The sequence below is a fragment of the Nannobrachium achirus genome, assembly GCF_963921795.1.
Source record: "Nannobrachium achirus genome assembly, chromosome: 15".
Classification (NCBI taxonomy): Eukaryota; Metazoa; Chordata; class Actinopteri; order Myctophiformes; family Myctophidae; genus Nannobrachium; species Nannobrachium achirus.
In genome coordinates this window covers 15,945,498-15,963,457 of record NC_137822.1, presented here as the reverse complement: position 1 = coordinate 15,963,457, position 17,960 = coordinate 15,945,498, and the positions used below count along the sequence as shown (strand labels likewise).

General features: G+C 41.0%; 2 protein-coding genes across 3 annotated transcripts; one reads left to right on the top strand and one right to left on the bottom strand.

Annotated features, from left to right (window-relative positions):
* Positions 1-253: 253 nt before the first annotated feature.
* LOC308299632 (ADP-ribosylation factor-like protein 3) lies at positions 254-4,024 on the bottom strand (the record flags this gene model as incomplete). Its single annotated transcript, XM_080743427.1, has 6 exons — positions 254-313; positions 1,794-1,979; positions 2,435-2,485; positions 2,641-2,757; positions 2,995-3,138; positions 3,986-4,024. The coding sequence occupies 6 exons, from the start codon at positions 4,022-4,024 to the stop codon at positions 266-268; spliced, it is 585 nt and encodes a 194-aa protein (XP_080599553.1). The 3' UTR covers positions 254-265.
* Positions 4,025-6,080: 2,056 nt separating this feature from the next.
* wbp1 (WW domain binding protein 1) lies at positions 6,081-12,143 on the top strand. Of its 2 annotated transcripts, none has more exons than XM_080742998.1 (4): positions 6,081-6,362; positions 7,523-7,625; positions 9,054-9,221; positions 9,538-12,143. In XM_080742998.1, the coding sequence occupies exons 1-4, from the start codon at positions 6,300-6,302 to the stop codon at positions 10,065-10,067; spliced, it is 864 nt and encodes a 287-aa protein (XP_080599124.1). In that variant the 5' UTR covers positions 6,081-6,299; the 3' UTR covers positions 10,068-12,143. The 2 variants fall into 2 exon arrangements, with proteins under 2 accessions (XP_080599124.1, XP_080599123.1); XM_080742997.1 differs by having other exon boundaries at positions 6,081-6,368.
* Positions 12,144-17,960: the final 5,817 nt, after the last annotated feature.

Below are 17,960 nucleotides of genomic sequence, written 5' to 3'. Positions count from 1 at the left end.
AATGTTTACTGGCAGATATACTCATTGTCATCTTATCTTTTTGTTCTATACAGTATTGTACATTTTGGTGTATAGTACGGTATGTTGTGTTAAACTCTAGGCAAGGCACAAGCATTGCATCGCATTGCATTTTGAAATATACTGACTATATATTTGAATTCAATGACAATATACTGCCTGAAACTGAGCTTGAACTGAACGCTGATAGAAATGATAATTAAAGTGCAAAACTGGAATCTCTTGAGGGGTGAGTGTTCATTCTCCACTATTTCTTCCGAACCCTTATATTCTGGCACACCCATGTCATGCCATCCTGAAAAAGAGAGCGCATCATGTCAACCATAACACTACAAACAACTGAAAGACAGTGCTGATGTATGCTTTAGTGACAAAGTGCTGTGTGTCACTAAACAAAATTTTCCACTGACAAATATTGATACAGAGTTCATGAGATATCACCTTTTCTCACTTTTCAGTGGCAAATGACAAGAAAAACTGAGCACAACAAAAAATGAATTTTCATCCATAAATGAATCCACAATGCACAATCTCTACTGAGAGCTCTAGATTTCAGGAGCACGTTTTCTAAACTGTCTATTTCAGCATTCACACATCACAGACATTACTGTACAATGATACTTGTAATTATGTATTACTTAGTGTGGTGGTGATGTCCTTTCCTGTCTGCAACAAATTAACACTGTAGATATACTGGAGGAGAAACAATGTTATTTTTTTCTGTTATTTCCCTGCATTGCAGGGTTTTGTAATCGGTTCGGTCGGTGTGTCTGTCTATCTGTTGAGTTATTTTCTCACTTGCCAAGAATTCCCCAGATTTTAAACCTGATTGCAGATCAGCGACTGGAGCTAGTGCAATTTGCAGAGACCCATCAGTCTGTGAAAGCATCTGAAATAAGTTTGTCTGCAATGACTTGAACAGTTACCAAATCTGAAACAAGCTTAGCTAAATAATAATGTTGCTTATTCATTTTCTCTCCAATTTAGTCATTGCCAATTCCTCTTGTGTACATCAGTCCCAATCGCTGCAACTGGCCTGGTGAGGGTAGGCTGTAGGCTACCACATGCCTCCGTAAATTGCCTCTGGAATCACCTACCTTCTTTCAAGTTTCACCAGGATAGTCTAAAGGTCCTTGCATTTTTTTTCAGTGATTGTGATTGCATCAGTTTTATGCATCAAGAAAATGCAGGAATGGTACTGGGTTGGATTTTAAAAATGACGTACCATCACAGCCATTCGTCATTTGTTTATGCAAGAGGTCATAGAAAAGTAATTGTTCATTTAAATATTCCATTGCCTGTTTTTTGAAAGTTGCACTCAAGCGGCTCAACGACTGTAGTGGTTCACCTGTTCCACTACCAATTGAAAAGGTTCCCCAACTAGGCACTGCAGCAACAGTCATAGTTAGTTTATCAGATCAGTATAGATATGGATACAGCATGATGCCGTTTATTAAACTTACACATACCGTACACTGTCCTCCATATTAGAGCAAGGTTTCAGCCTCAGGCAAGATAGACAAATTAAACTAATACTGGCTATGTAGTTACAGGGATGAAACCAAACCTATTCTAATTGTGATAACAGATAACTGCTGTCACGACAACAGGGCCATGAGGTCACAGTTCAAGCAAAGCCAACTCTCAGTGATGGGCACAGTGCTCAATCTGCTCTTTGCAATGGTGCTAGAAAGACAATTGCAAAAACAAAAGTATAAACTAAATACAGTACCTCCCTTGCTTATGTGTGTGCATGCTGGTGACTGTGTCTATACCTGAACTCCCTCAACAGTGATCGATGAGCAGGCCTGGATCTGCCACATGCGGTCCCTGATAGTATGCAGGTTTAGGACATCAGCTAGTTCAGATGCGGAGGCAGCTGGCAGCAGGTCCTGCTTGTTGGCGAAGATCAACAGCGGTACACTAGCAAGCATGTCCTCTTCCAGCAACTCAAACAGCTCCTGGGAGCACCAGAAAGAGAAGAAAGGATTTCCTAGGACTTGAAGGATTATTTTCACATTTAATGTGTTGCAAATTACTAATGACCTATAAATTCAAATCATCGGACATAGAGAACATGCTTTCTCAAGGATGGCTAGACTACAGCAAATGGTTCTCAAACTTTCTCATTTCAAGGACCCCCTAATTTGATATGCATTAGGACTCGGACCCCCTTTTGATATGAATTTGTATCTCTGGGACCACAATCTACACTGTACAACCACTGTGAGAGTGTACCAATGACCATTAGGCTCTATTTATATGGAGCCTCATGGTATTATAAGAGTTACAAACCCAAAAGGGTCCATTTGGTTCCACCTAGGGGACCCCTGGAGTTCCTCAGACTACATGTTGAGAACCAGTCACTGGCTCTCAACTGGAGTGGACCAGAGGTTAAATCATAGTGATGCTGTACCTGTCTTGTCTCTTCAAGCCGTTTCCTGTCTGTACTGTCGATTACATAGATCTGTAAACAACACAGTTATGGACACAACATTAAATATGTGCATTAACATACTATACTGTATATATTGCTATACTAGGCTATAGGTTAATTAATATTGGCAATAACTCGCCACTGCAATAATGGTTGTATAATAAGCACTTTTAAATACCACCTACCAGCACATCTGTGTTCTCAAAATAATGCTTCCAGTAGGGACGGATTTTGCGCTGGCCTCCAATGTCCCAGACATTTAGCTTAAAGCCTGAGGATTGAACACTCTTAATATGGAACCCCTGAGGAGAGGTGACATAGAGCCACAGTTATGCAAAGCCTAGCCTGGAATATGAGTGAGTTAGTATTACAAACTATTGTGCCAGATGTTTAAGAATAAGCATGACATTGAAAATCATAATTGAGTGTGTGTGTGTGTGTGTGTGTGTGTGTGTGTGTGTGTGTGTGTGTGTGTGTGTGTGTGCGTGCGTGCGCGCGCGCGCGCGCGTGCGTGCGTGCGTGCGTGCGTGCGTGTGTACTTGTGTGGGAGCGATATGGCTAATATCTTCGGCTGCCAACTGTTTCAACAGGGTGGTCTTGCCGGCGTTGTCCAGTCCCAGCAACAGTAACCTCACTTCCTGGTCTTTTGGGTGCTTCATTCTCCGCAGAATAGACAGCAACCCCTGCCAGAGGGACAATGCATAGACAGACAATCAGACATGCATTAACAGTGAGAAATACATTTACATACTTATATGTGGCAAGGTATAGATACATGTGGCATGAACAAAGATGAACACACGGTTCCTCGGAGTACACAACGAGTAGGAGCTCAATTGGGAGACACACACCACGCATGTGAGGAAAAAGGCTCAGCAGCGACTGTACAGTCACTACTGGCTTCACAGCCTAAAGAAGTTCGGATAAAAACGGCCCCACAAAACTATGGTTTAATGATGAGTCATCACTTTTCACAGTTTTGTGGGGGCTGTTTTTATCGCAAGGAATGTTTTTCGTGCTAAACACATGCTTACAATGCACTAAAAGCAGATTCATTTTTTGCGTTTTTGTTTTCCTGTATAGTAAAGTTAATGGGAAACTGACTTGAACTGACTAGAAGTTGATAACACCAATTTAGCTGTGTCTCAGAAAGGGTTATCATACCAAAATATAATCTACATATATAGAACAGTTTACACCCATCTACCATCAGACAGCTGAACAAGGCAGGATCACCACCTGACATCAGGCTGTGGATTGGGACATACTCTTTTTTTGCTATTCTTCATGGAACTACCTGCGGACAATACCAGTGTCAGTTGACACATGCTGATACTTTGCCCCTTAATCCCATTTACGTCTGTTTTTCTTTTTCCGCACCTTAACTAACGTCCATAGCATATCATGTACAATATATATCTGCTATGCTCACACCTTTATGTCTTACTGCACTGGATAGATAAAATATAAATATGTAGAAACTTTGTTTTTAATGTGTTTGTTTTCTATTGATCTCTCTTCCCCCTTTACCCCTTGTTCTTCTTCTTTTTCTTCTTCCCCTTCTCTCATGGAAATAACAAAAACTATGTCGAGCACAACGACAAATTATACCTACTGTTTTACACCTGTAAACCTGTGATGTGACCATAAAGTTCTGATTCTGATGATGATTATTATTACTACAGTGTTGCTCTCCAGACAACTATGCAGTAAACATGCAGTTGACGTTAGAGAGAGAGAGAGAGAGAGAGAGAGAATCCAGTTGTGTAAGCATGCTGTCTGTGTTTAAACAGAGCCCTAAGCTTTGCCAGCTACTGGTTAAATAACCACCTGGAAATGATCCAGGACAGCTTCCACCAATCACAAGAGACCAGTGTAGGTATGGTAGGGATTGGCAGCTCTAGAAAGATCCAGAGGCTCTGTGTGCAGGAGGCTAAATGCTTTCCGAGAGCAAGAATCACTCAGAGCAGATTTAGCTGTTAGCTGCTTGTCATGGCTTACATACAGAAGGCAAGATCATTTATGAGACTGGTTCATCCACATTAGCTTGAAAGGCCGTGTTTGGATGCATACACCTTAACATTTCAAAATATATAACAATACACAGTCATTGAATTTCAATTACTGTATTGTTATACCGGTATATAATATTATTGACTATAAGCTACTGTATATTTTATGGTCCATGTTATGATTGGTGAATTATTTCCTTATACTGCTAAATGTCATTGTTCAAACATGTAATTACTTTACATATAACAACATACACCGTAATATAGTTATTTTAACAATTAGTAAACCATGAATCAATCAGTTACCTTACTGTTCATCATTTCATCAACAAAGTTTCATCATTACTAACATTAATGTTGACTTGATTGCTGACGCACACACACACACGCACGCACACACGCACGCACGCACACACACACACACACACACACACACACACACACACACACACACACACACACACACACACTATGTTTCAATATTATAGAAGCAAAACAACAAACACTATTATCTCTGCCTCCAACTATTCGTTATAACTAGGCTACTTACCATGTCTTCTTCAGCTAATGTTGTTGCCGCTGTTCAAATCAGTTCAGGTTCAAGTGGAATGAATGGGATTAGCATCTTCCAATCCATGCTCAAGCACAGCCTCACCAGGGCACGACCTCATTACATCACCATTAAACATGACCACCTGGGCGTTCCTTACAGAGGTGTGTCGTGTGTGTGTGTGTGTGTGTGTGTGTGTGTGTGTGTGTGTGTGTGTGTGTGTGTGTGTGTGTGTGTGTGTGTGTGTGTGTGTGTGTGTGAGGGCCGGGAAACACTCCAATTGTGTTAATGTTTTATGGTGGATTTCATGCCTTCAAGATGAAGTTGTTCTTGGATATTCAACATTATTATGGAAAAAAGGAAAGGCCCTACAGTAGACTGATTAGGCTATATGAAGGTAAATACATGTTGCTCTCAAATCAAAGCCACAAGCCTACAGGTCTTTCGAGACTAGACAGACCCCTAATTAATTTTGATACATAACCTATTATTTGCTTGCAGCATAGCGGTGAGTCGACAGATGGGGGCGCAGTGTGAGTTCTCTTCAGGGCAGCAAGTAGTAAACATTACTTAACTTTGTTCTGTGAATGAGAGACAGACACAATCTGCTGTTGGCCTCTATCAGTCAAATATCAGCACATTATGGTTGGTACAATGGTGCATAGTATCATGTAGGCCATTAAATATTGCATATAACAAACCATCTAATATTTGTCCACACACTATCTTACTAATAATTACATACATTTAAAAGGGTTATACTGTATAGAAATAACCAATACAACATTGTGTAGACACAATACACAACACGAAATAATTCTGATATATATCCAAAAGATAATCATACTAGTATTTTGGTCTATTGATTGATTAATTGAATACTTTATTGGCATTGGGGGGGGGGGGGGGGGGGGTTAGGAAAGTAGGACTAAAGTTCTCATAGATTATTATTGTCTAATTACATTTTATTTTTCTGCCTGCCATTGCCCATTACCATTCTTACACAATAGCGCCCTCCTGCGACTGGTGCAACAACTGACACCGAGTCAACCCCGGCTGGAGAGAGAGAGAGAGACAACATCCGTGTCTTCTCTTCAAGATAGATAGATAGATAGAAATAGAGAGACAAAACATGTCGAGGACGTAGCCTGCTCTACTTTAACGGTTTCATTTGCGAGAGGGGGAGACTCGGCGCTCAACAACACGACAACCTGGAACTGTCATTTTGTCTGCTATTTATGTTTCCCGTCGTGTCAACAACGAGCCAAAACGACCCAGGAAGATGCCACAGAAAACACTGGGATCCATTGTAGGGCTGCTGTGCACCGGGACGTGTCTGGTGCAGGTAAAAGTGAGGCCTGGACTGGTTTATCCGGGGTGGTGGGGTGAAGAAAATAGCGGATCTGCAAGCTCACAACGCGCCTCGGACGCGGCGCGTTGTGAGCTTGCAGATCGGCTATTTTTTCCCGATCGAGCGCGAGACGCGGTCCGTGCTTTAATAGAGTCCGTGGATGTCAGTTGGAAACAGGCCTTCTATTGTCCCGACACAAAGGGGCTCGTTCATAATCGCCTTTTCATCGCGCGACCCTTTCCGCACGACAAAAGAACGACGCGTTTTCGACCGAAAAAGGCTTCGACGTGAGTCGCGTCGACACTTTCCACTGTTGAAAATGCGTCGTTTTTTGATGAGTGACACTTGTTGTCGCGCGACTGAGTAAAAATGTAAAAGTCAAAGGAGGAAACTATAACTGCTGCCCCTGGTTCACTTACTAGCCAAACTTAGTGTGACGTCAATCTCGATTAGACAAGTCATTGTTGATATTATTATAAAAATATGTTTAGTCTAAATTTCACCATATTTTTTGTTTTACCTAGCTTCAATCAATTAAGGGCTTTGAAATACTAAATCATAAACCGGTGTTTGTTTTGTAGTGACAAGGAAGGGCAGCTAACGTTTATTTAGCTTGTCTGACAGTCAGAATCGGTTTGAAGAAGTAATCGCCCGATGACTTTTTGCCAGGATGCTAACTTAACTTGATAATTGTATTATGTATTAATGCCACCATTACCACAACATTACTGGACGATGCTCGCCATTGACCTTGCGTCAACTTAAAACCCCACAATGCTGACTTGGATCAAATAGAATGGCAACGCTGAGGTAGATGAGGTAGATAATATTGTTTATGGTTGCAGTTTAACAATACCGAGGACAGCTGGGATTTGTGTTGCCAAATCAACCGTGAATTCGGAACACAAATAAAGTGTCATTCCCACTGAGCACTATAACTATAAAGATAACTGTCTATAACTATATTGTTCACCATTTATGATGTTCACAGTATGACACTCTTCACAGTTCACACCAACTATATTTCAAAAATACAATGGCGGACAATATAGTTATAGACAGTTATCTTATCTTTATAGTTAAAGTGGTCCACATTTGATAACCTGTGACTCATATGATTCACTGTCAAATATTGTGCATTTTTGTGTGTCCAGGGAAAGGAGTTCTGTTTTGGGGTGAACAATGAGCAGAACCGCTGTGAGATGGGCTACTGTTGTGGGGAGACAGAGTGCTGCACCTACTACTATGAGCTCTGGTGTAAGTCCACTTTTATCTTCTACTTCCCAATACTTATTAAATACTGCATAGTCCTACTCTTTCAGGCTGAAGAAAATCACTTATTACCCCAGTGAAACTGACTACTTGCAAGTGTGGTGTAACTAAAGCTGTGGAAAGTTTAAAGCTATAGTGCAAATGGATACAGTACATAAAGTGCTAGAAAAACTAAGCCAAGCAGTGGAGACTTTGCTTTATTCTAGATTAAGGATTGCAATCCAAACAGGGTAATTATAACGAAAGTAGTAAAACATTTGACATGTTTTTTTTGCTGTGTGTACACCTCCCAAAATATAGGTATTTATCGTCAGCATTCACTGCCTTCAACTCAGGCTCACTGAGGCCCTCTTTTGGGATTAATATTTTTCTCATGCAATGGCATGCTCACATATATAATGTGCGCTTGGTGTGAGAATTGGTTTTCTTCTTTTTTTTAAAAGATTTGTTTTGGGGCTTTTTATGCCTTTATTCGATAGGACAGTAGACTGACAGGAAATGGGGAGAGAGATGGGGAATGACATGTGGCAAAGGTCGTCCGGATCGGGAATCGAACCGGCGACGCCCGCAGGCATCATAGCCTAGTATGTGGTATGCGCCTTGACCACCATGCGCCCCCAGAATTGGTTTTCTTTGAGGGGATCACCAGTGGACCCCGCTTGTTGTCAAACGGCTCTCAGCCAGGTGTATTTGTTATTCCTAACACTGGGTCACGGGACTCATTTGAGTTTCGTGGACACATTTTTATGTGAGTAAATATATTTTTTGTTTCGTTTTTTCGTCTTAACCGCATTTAAAAATGTATATTTATGTATATTGTTTTAAAAGGATTTCAAAAACTATAATTAAAATTAAGATGATGATAAATGAAAATTCCAAGGTTAGCTTGTAGATCGACTATTTTTATTAGTTTGGGGTGCTGGCAAACTCAAATAAAAAATTTCCTTTTTATTTGGGTCTCGAACTAAAAGGTTTGTGAAGCACTGTTTTAACCTGCTTGCTGCCAGGGTTAAAAAGCGACTAATGTCTTCAGTTGCCATAATTTTACCTTTTTAATGTGCACAATGGTCATGGGTCATGCACGGATAATGCACAGATCATGCACCACACGTGTGCACGCCATTCACAGCTTTCAAACAAAAAGATCCGCTTGGAAATCCGTTCAGGCATTCAAAAGATAGAGGCTATAGTGTTTTCTTCAAATGTAAACAAACATGGCTGCCATGTTTGAAAGATAGAGCTGTTCTGGGAGTCAAACGTGCATTTCGCGATTGCGATCATGCCGAAACCAGAAGTAGGAAGTAGGGAAAACGGCCAACTCTGGAAACTCGTGTTTGGCACCAAGTGTGTTTTAATGTATCAGCGTACACTGCTTGGGCTACAGTCGGTGACCTCTCAGTAACTTCCCAATAGGGTTCTGGCTGGTGTGGACCCTGATCATCATGTTGAGCTGCTGCTGTGCTTACCGTCACCGGAGGGTCAAGATGCGTCTGCAGCAGGAGCAGCGCCAGCGTGAGATCAGCTTAATGGCCTACCAGGGAGCTTCCAGTTCTTTCATTTCCCCTCCACCGCTCAACCTGAGTGAGTAATGTCTGTGTATCATCGTACTTAAATAATTCATCAAATCATATAACAATCACACAAAGCGGAACACAGTATCTCTAAAGTCATGTCATCAACATGGATCTGTCCCATTTCTCATATTCCCTCGTGATTGGCTACCACGCCTTCTACAGTTTGTGTATGCGACGTGGCGGTTGTTTATCTCCCGATTAGGGAGTCTTACTGGTTAGATAACATTTTTATGATGGATGTTGATTAGTCATAAAGTTAGCTTTATAAAGGTGATTATAAAAATTAAAAAAAAGCCAAACCATATGTATTTTCTGACTCGCAGGATTCTGGAATGACTGCAAGCTCCCTGACTATGAAGAGGTGGTTGGCCACCCACCAACACCTCCTCCACCTTATTCTGAAGTCCCGCCCGAGACCACCCCAGTTCTTCCAGTGTCTAGCCAGTCGCAAGCTGCCGTGGTGCTGGAAGCTTCGGTGGAAGAGGACACGACAGCGGAGCCTCAGCCGTCAGGATCATCAGCAGACCGTGAAGCAACGTCAACACCCGCACAAGCACGGTGTCGGGCAGAGGAGGACCTGAAGGCTTCACTGGCAGCTGCAGAGGAGGAGGAGCTTGTTACTCGCCGCCGGCATGTGACGGGCGACTCAGGGATCGAAGTGTGTGTCTGCCAGCTGGATGTGGATGAGGGCTCAGGGCTAGAGGAGGAGAGTGATGAGGAGCAGCAGGTGTGCCAGGGAGCTGGGAGGGACTGTTATGCCGGACGCCAGCAGCATAACTTCAGGCACAAAGAGTGTACTCAGGGGCACCCCGGCCACACCCCTAACACCAGCACTGGAGACCACTTGGTCTGATCCCTTACCTAGGCTACCAACCCACTAACCAGCCAACTGATCTGGCTAATTGTTGATGCTACTGGCCTCATGCTTTATAGAGTGACATAGGAGAGCTGTTGTCATCATCCACACCACCGCAGCTATTGTCAGGATACTAGATGTCCTCCAAAGACTCCTGAAATTAAGTTGACTGTTTAGCTTCAGTTGTCCTGTAGAGTTGAGTGATGTTAACGTGATGATGATGATAATAAATCCATCAGTTCATATTAGAGGATGATGATCCGCTGTGTGGCTAAGCTGATTGTTAAATTCTTTACTTTCTGTGGATAGTTCTGTACTTTTTTGCAATGAGGGGAAACAAGCAAAATCGATTGATCATTAATTAGAATGGGAGTGGAGAAGTTTGAGGTGAAAGACACACTTGGTGCTTAGGTGAGAGACTAATATGTGATTGTGACCCTAACCCGAATGCATAATTGACCCCTGTCTGCTGCTCTCCCTGAGCACTGCTTTTCAATTCACTCTTTGCTTGGTCCGAGCACTTCTGACCAACTGCCCATCTGACGTTTCACTTCTGGCTGGAAGGCCAGCTAATGGCATACCAGCACAGTCAACAACAACTCTCCCCTCCCCCGTTCGCTGTGTGTAATCCAGGACACAGCTGCATGGTGATGTCAGCTTTGAGGGTGTCTGGGACTGTGTTTTTGCATCCAGAGAGGGAGAGAGCAGAGCAGCGGAGTGGGAAAGTGAAAGAGGAGATGTCTTGGTCTCTCCTTTGCTTCAGTACTCTCGTGGCTCTCCTCCTTCCCTGCTTACGGTTACTCCTTTCAATAGCTCTTGTGTGTCCACCCCAGCTCTGTGGTCAACACTTGGTGGCATTGAAAAACGGACAGCAATTGTTGCATCCGCTCCCCGTGGCAGCAACAAACTGAAGCCTGCCGTTACATTATCCCAGAGCTGTGCCTGCAAGTTGATGTCTATAAAAAGACTCCTGGTGGTCATGTGTGAGTGAATGTGTGCGTGTGTATGATTTTAATGGGGTAGAGGTTGACAATACTGTGTGGTGGGCTCAGCAGCATATTGAAGGAATTTCTGCTTCTCATGCTACACAATTCAATTCAAAGGAGCTTTATTGGCATGAGAAAACACAATGTTTACATTGCCAAAGCTACGCATACCCTGTTTTTGTTCAAAACAGTCAGAACAGAAGACTGTCATCTATTATGAATGATTTTCTGCTTTAGTGCTTTTCCAATTAATGCTTTAATCACATTAAAGGACCATACCGGTGGTCTGGCGTGTTCAGCCCATTGACTATGTCTCATGGTCTACTTGACGTTACTGCCGACCATTTTCCAAAGCTTACAGTAATTGGTTAGATTTGTGAGGAAGCCATTGGATTCCATTCATTTCAGTACAGTATGATGATAATCAACTTGCAGAAACTTGAAACTTGCTTGAGATAGGTAATTGAACACAGGGAACCTTATGGCACTGTTATGTTTTGACAACGTTACGTTACTGTTGCATTTTAAAGTGCATATTGTCATGAAGTATAGGGCTGTGTTCTGAGTCATTCACTTCTCACCATAATCCACTATATAACGAGTTTGCAATTTTTATGTCTGAATATATATATATGTATAATGAGAATTATTATACCCTATTAGTGGACACATCGTAAAAAGTATTATACAACCGATGACCAAGCACTAATATACCATAATTAACAGCGACATATTATTGTGCGGAAGCGTTTTATTTAAAATAAAAAAATGCCAATAAGCTCACAAATGCTCTCTATGTAGACTGTCTCCATATATTGCGTAGAGAGTAGTAAATATAGTGAATGATTTCGGACAGAGCCTAGCAAAAACCTCTGGAGAAAAGAGTTAATCAATTCAGATGTCCATAATTTATTTACCACACAATGTTGTTTTGTCAACGTTGTAATCAGGCAAGTACAGTAACCTGTAATGACTTGAGAAAATATAAACAAAAAACAAATCTATAATAAAGCCATTAATGGGAAAAATCGTTTTTGTATGCTATTTGACCGAAGCTGTTTATATTAGACATTTATGTGTACTGGTATGGTCCTTTTCTTTTTTCTTTTACAAAGTTCCTGACGGGGGGGTGGGGGGGGGGGGTGCTCTCCATTCCGACATGTCTCCACTCCGACATTGACTTCTTATTGTCGGAGTGGCAACACTTCCATAGAGGTTAGGTTTAGGGTTAGGTATAGGGTTAGTGTCGGAATGGAGACATGCAACCCCTGACAAGGGGCGGCTGGAAAGTATACTGGTGTGAACTGATTGGTGGAGGAGTATTATTGACTTCAAAGTGACCTAACACCTGAGGAATTTATACATCCTCAACCAGGCTTTTGACCACTTAATAATGAAAAAAAGCACTGACATCTTGCACGAGCAAATTTGCAAAAAGGGTTATTGATAAGCTTTGCAATGATGGCAGCAGATTGCTGTTTAATCATTTCCCAAACATGACCCAAAGCTACAGCACCAACAGCAGCAAAACAACTATGGTTTGAGGGCTGGGGGAATGGACTGAAAGATAAGTATAGATGCTGTGACTCTAGTAGTTTCATCTTCTTATTAGTTTCATCTTCTTATGGCTCTGCAAGATCTGCTGTGCTGTTGCAGACAGTAGTGTCAGGAAGTGAGCTAGCAGTGTTTTGTGGCTTGCTGTGGCCCCTGTAGCACTCAACAGCGCCAGAGATCTGTGATGGTATTTTCCATTAGCACTGGGGGGGAAGGGTGTGGAGTTGAGGTGGGTGGGGGTGGCTGTCTGTGCAGTGCAACACAGCTGCAAACTGTTGTGATAACCACATGCTGCTGTGTGAGTGTGACCTGTATGGGTTGCCAGGCATGTGTTTTGTTGTGTGGTAGTGTAGTGCATGTAATATGTGCTAATCTATTGAACTACTAGGAGAACCATGACGAGGCCCAACAGCTTTCTCTATATATTGTAAGGTTAAAAAAATAAATTGTTTTGGAATCGGACAAGAAGTAACTTGATGTGACGGATAAATCAGGAAACTGGTTTTATTGGAACCGTCATTCAACAAAAAAATCTTTCTTTAATCAGTTGTGGAAGCATGTCACGGTAAACATGGTGCAAAAACTTGGATCAGGACTCCGGAGCGACTCTGTTAAACTAGTGTCATGACCGATAGTGTAGAGTAGACACTAGACATGTATGCTTATTGCTTACCAATTGTGGACATATTGCAACAGTTGACCACAATGCTTGATGGGTGACTTGCATTGAGTATAAAATATAACTCTGCATGCCTACTAATTATGCTTGAAGCTGAGAAAGCACTGCCAGGAATATTGCTTGGAATTCTGGGCCTCCATACAACACATGGCCCCATGTAGCCCTATGCTTACCTAGTACGACTGCAGTTACGTACAAGGTGTGTCATCTTCGGCCCACTATTTGAGCCAAACACATTATTGTGTTTCAGGCTTTTGCAGGAAAACCGCCACAAAATATTCCAAGAGGGAAAAATTATGCGGATTATTTCATATTCAACGTGTATCATGTTAAATAAATATGCGCAGCCACATTAACCCTAGCTATTTGTCATACGATGAAGTATGGAAGTACAGTCGGTCAAATAAGTTGCTGGACAGCGCAGTAGTTAATACACCATGTCCTTGTCATTAGTTAAGGACCTGAAATTATACAGTAAATAGGCTTTAAAAGTGAATAATATCCTATAATGTACGACAATACTCAAACTGTCTGCATGCTCTTGGCAACAATTGCAATTGTATTTGGGATGATTTTGGACAGTGGAAGATTTAGTCACTTTCGAGCAGAATCCTTGTATCTCAAAGTTTCAAATGTGTTGTTTTTTCATAAGGTAAAGCCCTGCTTCATCATACAAGACTGTTGCACAAAACTAGTAGAAATAGCAGATCATGCAACGCCTCGTGGTGTGAGGCGTTGTGTGCTTGTAGAACGGCTATTTTCACTATTTTTAAATTGTTTTTTAAAATAAAGGAAGGTTTTGGACATACAAGGTTTCCAGCCGACAACGACGATTTGGAATCTTGTACTGCACTGCAGGTATTTTACAAATGATACACACAATGGAGAAACACCTTTCCATGGGTTGTGAAGATCTGTCTGTGAACTTGATGTCATTACTCACTAGAAAACATGAATTATGTTTTTGACATAAACAACACAAGCTGCCTTGATGGGTCACTTGAGAACAGATGTGCTGGTTGGTTATGGAGATGACAGGTGCACACAAGTGCTTCTGTGAATAAAAATACTCTGTTAATGCTACTTGTGTGTAAATTAATGCCTTACAGTAGATAGTCTTTGGGTTTATTTGGGATAGGGTTAGCATGTTTATCTACTGTATGATAGGGGTTGTTCTTTATCTCTACTGAAGAGTAATAAGGAACTTTTTTTTAGTTTTGTTTCATTTCTAAGCAATCAGTCAAATATGAGAGACAACTGTCATGATTGCTTAAGCTTAGAGCAATGGAGCATGAGAGTGAGTGGGTTTGTCACAAGAAGTTCGACTGACTTAGTTAGAAAATCTTCTAGACTTGGAGACAGTGTACAGATTCTGAAGTCTTGAGACTTCACGTTATGCTGTGCGAGGGAGTGTTGTATGACATTTAAAATGCAGTGTGTGCTAGCAAGCTGTGGCACTGGTTTGGATTTGTCCAGAGATAACATTTGTTTTGCACACATTTTCAAATGATTAAGATTTGTCTATGTTTGAGATGTGAACATAGTGGAAAAACATAAAATGAGTTTGAATCTTGCAATGAATTAGCTCTTTTATTTAGTATGTGGTTTTTGTTCTTTTTTGTACTAGTAGTCTTGCTTTGAATGATTGGAGGAAGAAAGGGCACTCCAAAAGAAAATGTTTTATATCCTTTTTGCTAAGGCGTTTAGGCATATTTGTATACATTATGTAGTCTAATAAAGTTGTTAAAGAGCAGGATAATGGGACATGAATTCTTTTTTGGATGAGTGGATGGGAGGCCTGTTTTTCTTCCCATTGCCAAACAGCGTCTGTCTCTCCGGCTTTCACATGTTTCCCTAGATTAAGGGCTATCTCAGTCAGTTGTGGATAAACATCCATCCATCCATTCATTCAGTGATTCATCTGCAGAGTGGCAGAGATCCTCTAACTGAACATTGTTTTTATTTGGATGTTGTTTTATGTTCCTATCATACTAGTGTTTGATAATAGCTGATTGTATATTGTATTTTCATAGGCTCATATCTTGACCTTTGTTTCTGTTTAATCTGTTTGATGTTGGCAGAGGTGCGTGATGATTTATTTCCCTGTCGTAATTCCACCCTTAAACCTCTACGTTCGAGTACCCAGGAGTGGGATGCCTACAGTTGCTCCATTTGTGATCATTACAGAGCCTTTAGCTTTGCTCTGTTGAATCTCTGTGGACTATGCCTCCCAGGGACGTGCTGGGCCCCTGATTCAGCCCGGGAAAAAGAGTTGGAGAGGCCCTCATTGCGCGCTATGGAGAGAGATCTCTCTATAGCGCTGCTGCTACTCAAAGATTTGCCATTTCAAGATCATGACAAGTGACAAGCCAGTGGGCCAATTACTGTACATGAGTTATATTTCGTCGTTGTCGGGTGGAAACCTTGTATTTCCAAAACCGTTTGTTTTGTATTTATCATTTAAAAAATGATATAAACTAGTGAAAACAGCCGATCTACAAGCACACAACGCCTCGCGGTGCGAGGCGTAGTGTGCTTGTAGATCTGCTGTTTTCACTACTTTTGTGCTGCGGCCTTGTATGATGAAGCAGGACTTTGCTTTGCGAAAAAAATGTACACATTTGAAACTTGGAGATACAAGGTTTCTGCCTTTGTTGGCCGCCCAGCCCCCAAAATGGAACGAAGGCCGACATCTTATTTTAATCTTTTCCCAATGGCCAGCACGTCCCTGATGCCTCCACCTCTCCCTTGGACACATGTGCTTGGTTACAGAGCAGTATCATTTGCTTTTATAAGTCACATGGGTTACTGTATATGATCATCCTCTGCAAAGTGTCACAAAAGGCATGGGGCTGTATAGTTTAACATAAGTGATCAACACATTGATACTGTATATCGACTGCCAAGCCCATGGATGTCAATTATTCTTCATTTACATTTTGTACCCACTCTCAGGGCAATATTAAGCAAGCAGTGCTGTCCATGTTTATTGTGATATTTCCATTTTTTTGTCTTTTTTTCTTCATCACGCACTTCTGTAATATATTGTACTGTACCCAAATATGCTATGCAAAAACATAAACCCACTGATATATGCTGCAACCTCTTTCTCATTTCTCATTTATCTGTGGTCATCATGTACTAGCAATATTATTCTCAGTGCTGCCTGTACTGCACTGTACTGTAACTGTACGTCTAGATCGATCTGCATAATATGGATTTGTTTAAGGAAATGTTTAAAAAGGAAACAAAATCTTCTATGATGTGTTTTGTATGTATTCAGAACTATTGTGTGTTTTACCTCTCAGTAAATATGGGAGGGGTCAGTGGAGGGGCTTACATTCGGAGGTCATTCAAGATCATTTATTCTTTTGTCTATTGTTTAATCCTGGCAGTGGCAGAGTAGGTGTGAATACAGTTTGCAGGCATTCTAATCTGCTAAGGGTTAATTGTTCCGATTTATGGATAGATAAGCCACACCGTAAGGTTGTTTATGCTGAAGGAGTGTTGGAAATACTTCTTTTATTAGATAAATTCCTAATTAATTTCTTTATCTTTTTTTTTTTTTGCTTCCTGTGGATATGTGAACAGGTAATTCTTCCATCCTGTATTTGTTGCACTAAACTGGTATGTTAGGTATCTGTAAAGCTCTTTTTTTCCAGAGACATTTTGACTGAGTGAATATTGAATTGTTGCCTTTTAAATCTCAGTAATCATGAACACAAACTCATAAAGAAATTGGGCCATTTAGTATATCGTGACAAATTGTCAGGATTATTTGAGTACACCTCAACAAGCCATGCCCAGATGTTTTAAGATTTGTTGCACTCTGATCTTGAACCACTTTCAGCCTGGCATCCCTGTTTTGGTTTATGTCATTCTCGGTGAAAAAAATGCAAACATTTCAGATTTACAGATCTAGTTGTGAAAATAGCTCTGTGATAACAGTAGATCTATACACTGTGATCTTGTAAGATCGGCTATTTTTTAATCCAATTTAAGTTGGTTACGTTTTTGCAACATGTAATCTACCCTTCTCTTGCATTTCCTTCTCTCGGCTATAGATAATGTCAAGCAAATGTTGGTGCCATTGATGATTTGTGCATGGGCACATTTTAGTGTTTTTTTGTTTTTGTTTAGTTTTTTGCCAAAATGAGATACCGGACAGTATCCATGTTTCAGAAAGAAGCAGGCATCAGCAATGCAGTCTTTCTATTGTTTTCTTATCACCCAGATCAAACCAAAAATATCAGAAAAATGTACGCGATTGTGTGATAGATAAAATGCTTTGGTTTTGTGAAAGAGGTCTGTTGTGTGCTCTTGGGTCATTTGTATTTTATTTTTTTAATAAAAAGAACATTGGCACTCTGACAGTTTCTAGTCATGTTCCTTGCATTCATCCTTCTTGAATTAAAAAACTTTTTATTTAATCAATTTAACCAGCAGTCTTTCCAGGGAGTCATTGCATCTATCGTTAGATGGTAAAAGAACCACTACCACTACTACCCCACTGACTGTGGCATGAGATATTGATCATGCTCAACCCTTTTACAGGATATGCATTAGGCCATGGACCTCTATTTGATACAATCTATATCTCTGGGACCCCAATCTACACTGTAAAAATGTGTTACAGAGAAAGGATCTATTTAGTTCTTAAAGGGGAAGACC

Coding starts and splice junctions, on each gene's coding strand:
- wbp1 (XM_080742997.1), top strand. CDS start 6,300: ATGCCACAGAAAACACTGGGATCCATTGTAGGGCTGCTGTGCACCGGG. Junction 6,369..7,522: donor CGTGTCTGGTGCAGGTAAAA/GTGAGGCCTGGA, acceptor TTGTGTGTCCAG/GGAAAGGAGTTCTGTTTTGG. Junction 7,626..9,053: donor CTACTACTATGAGCTCTGGT/GTAAGTCCACTT, acceptor ACTTCCCAATAG/GGTTCTGGCTGGTGTGGACC.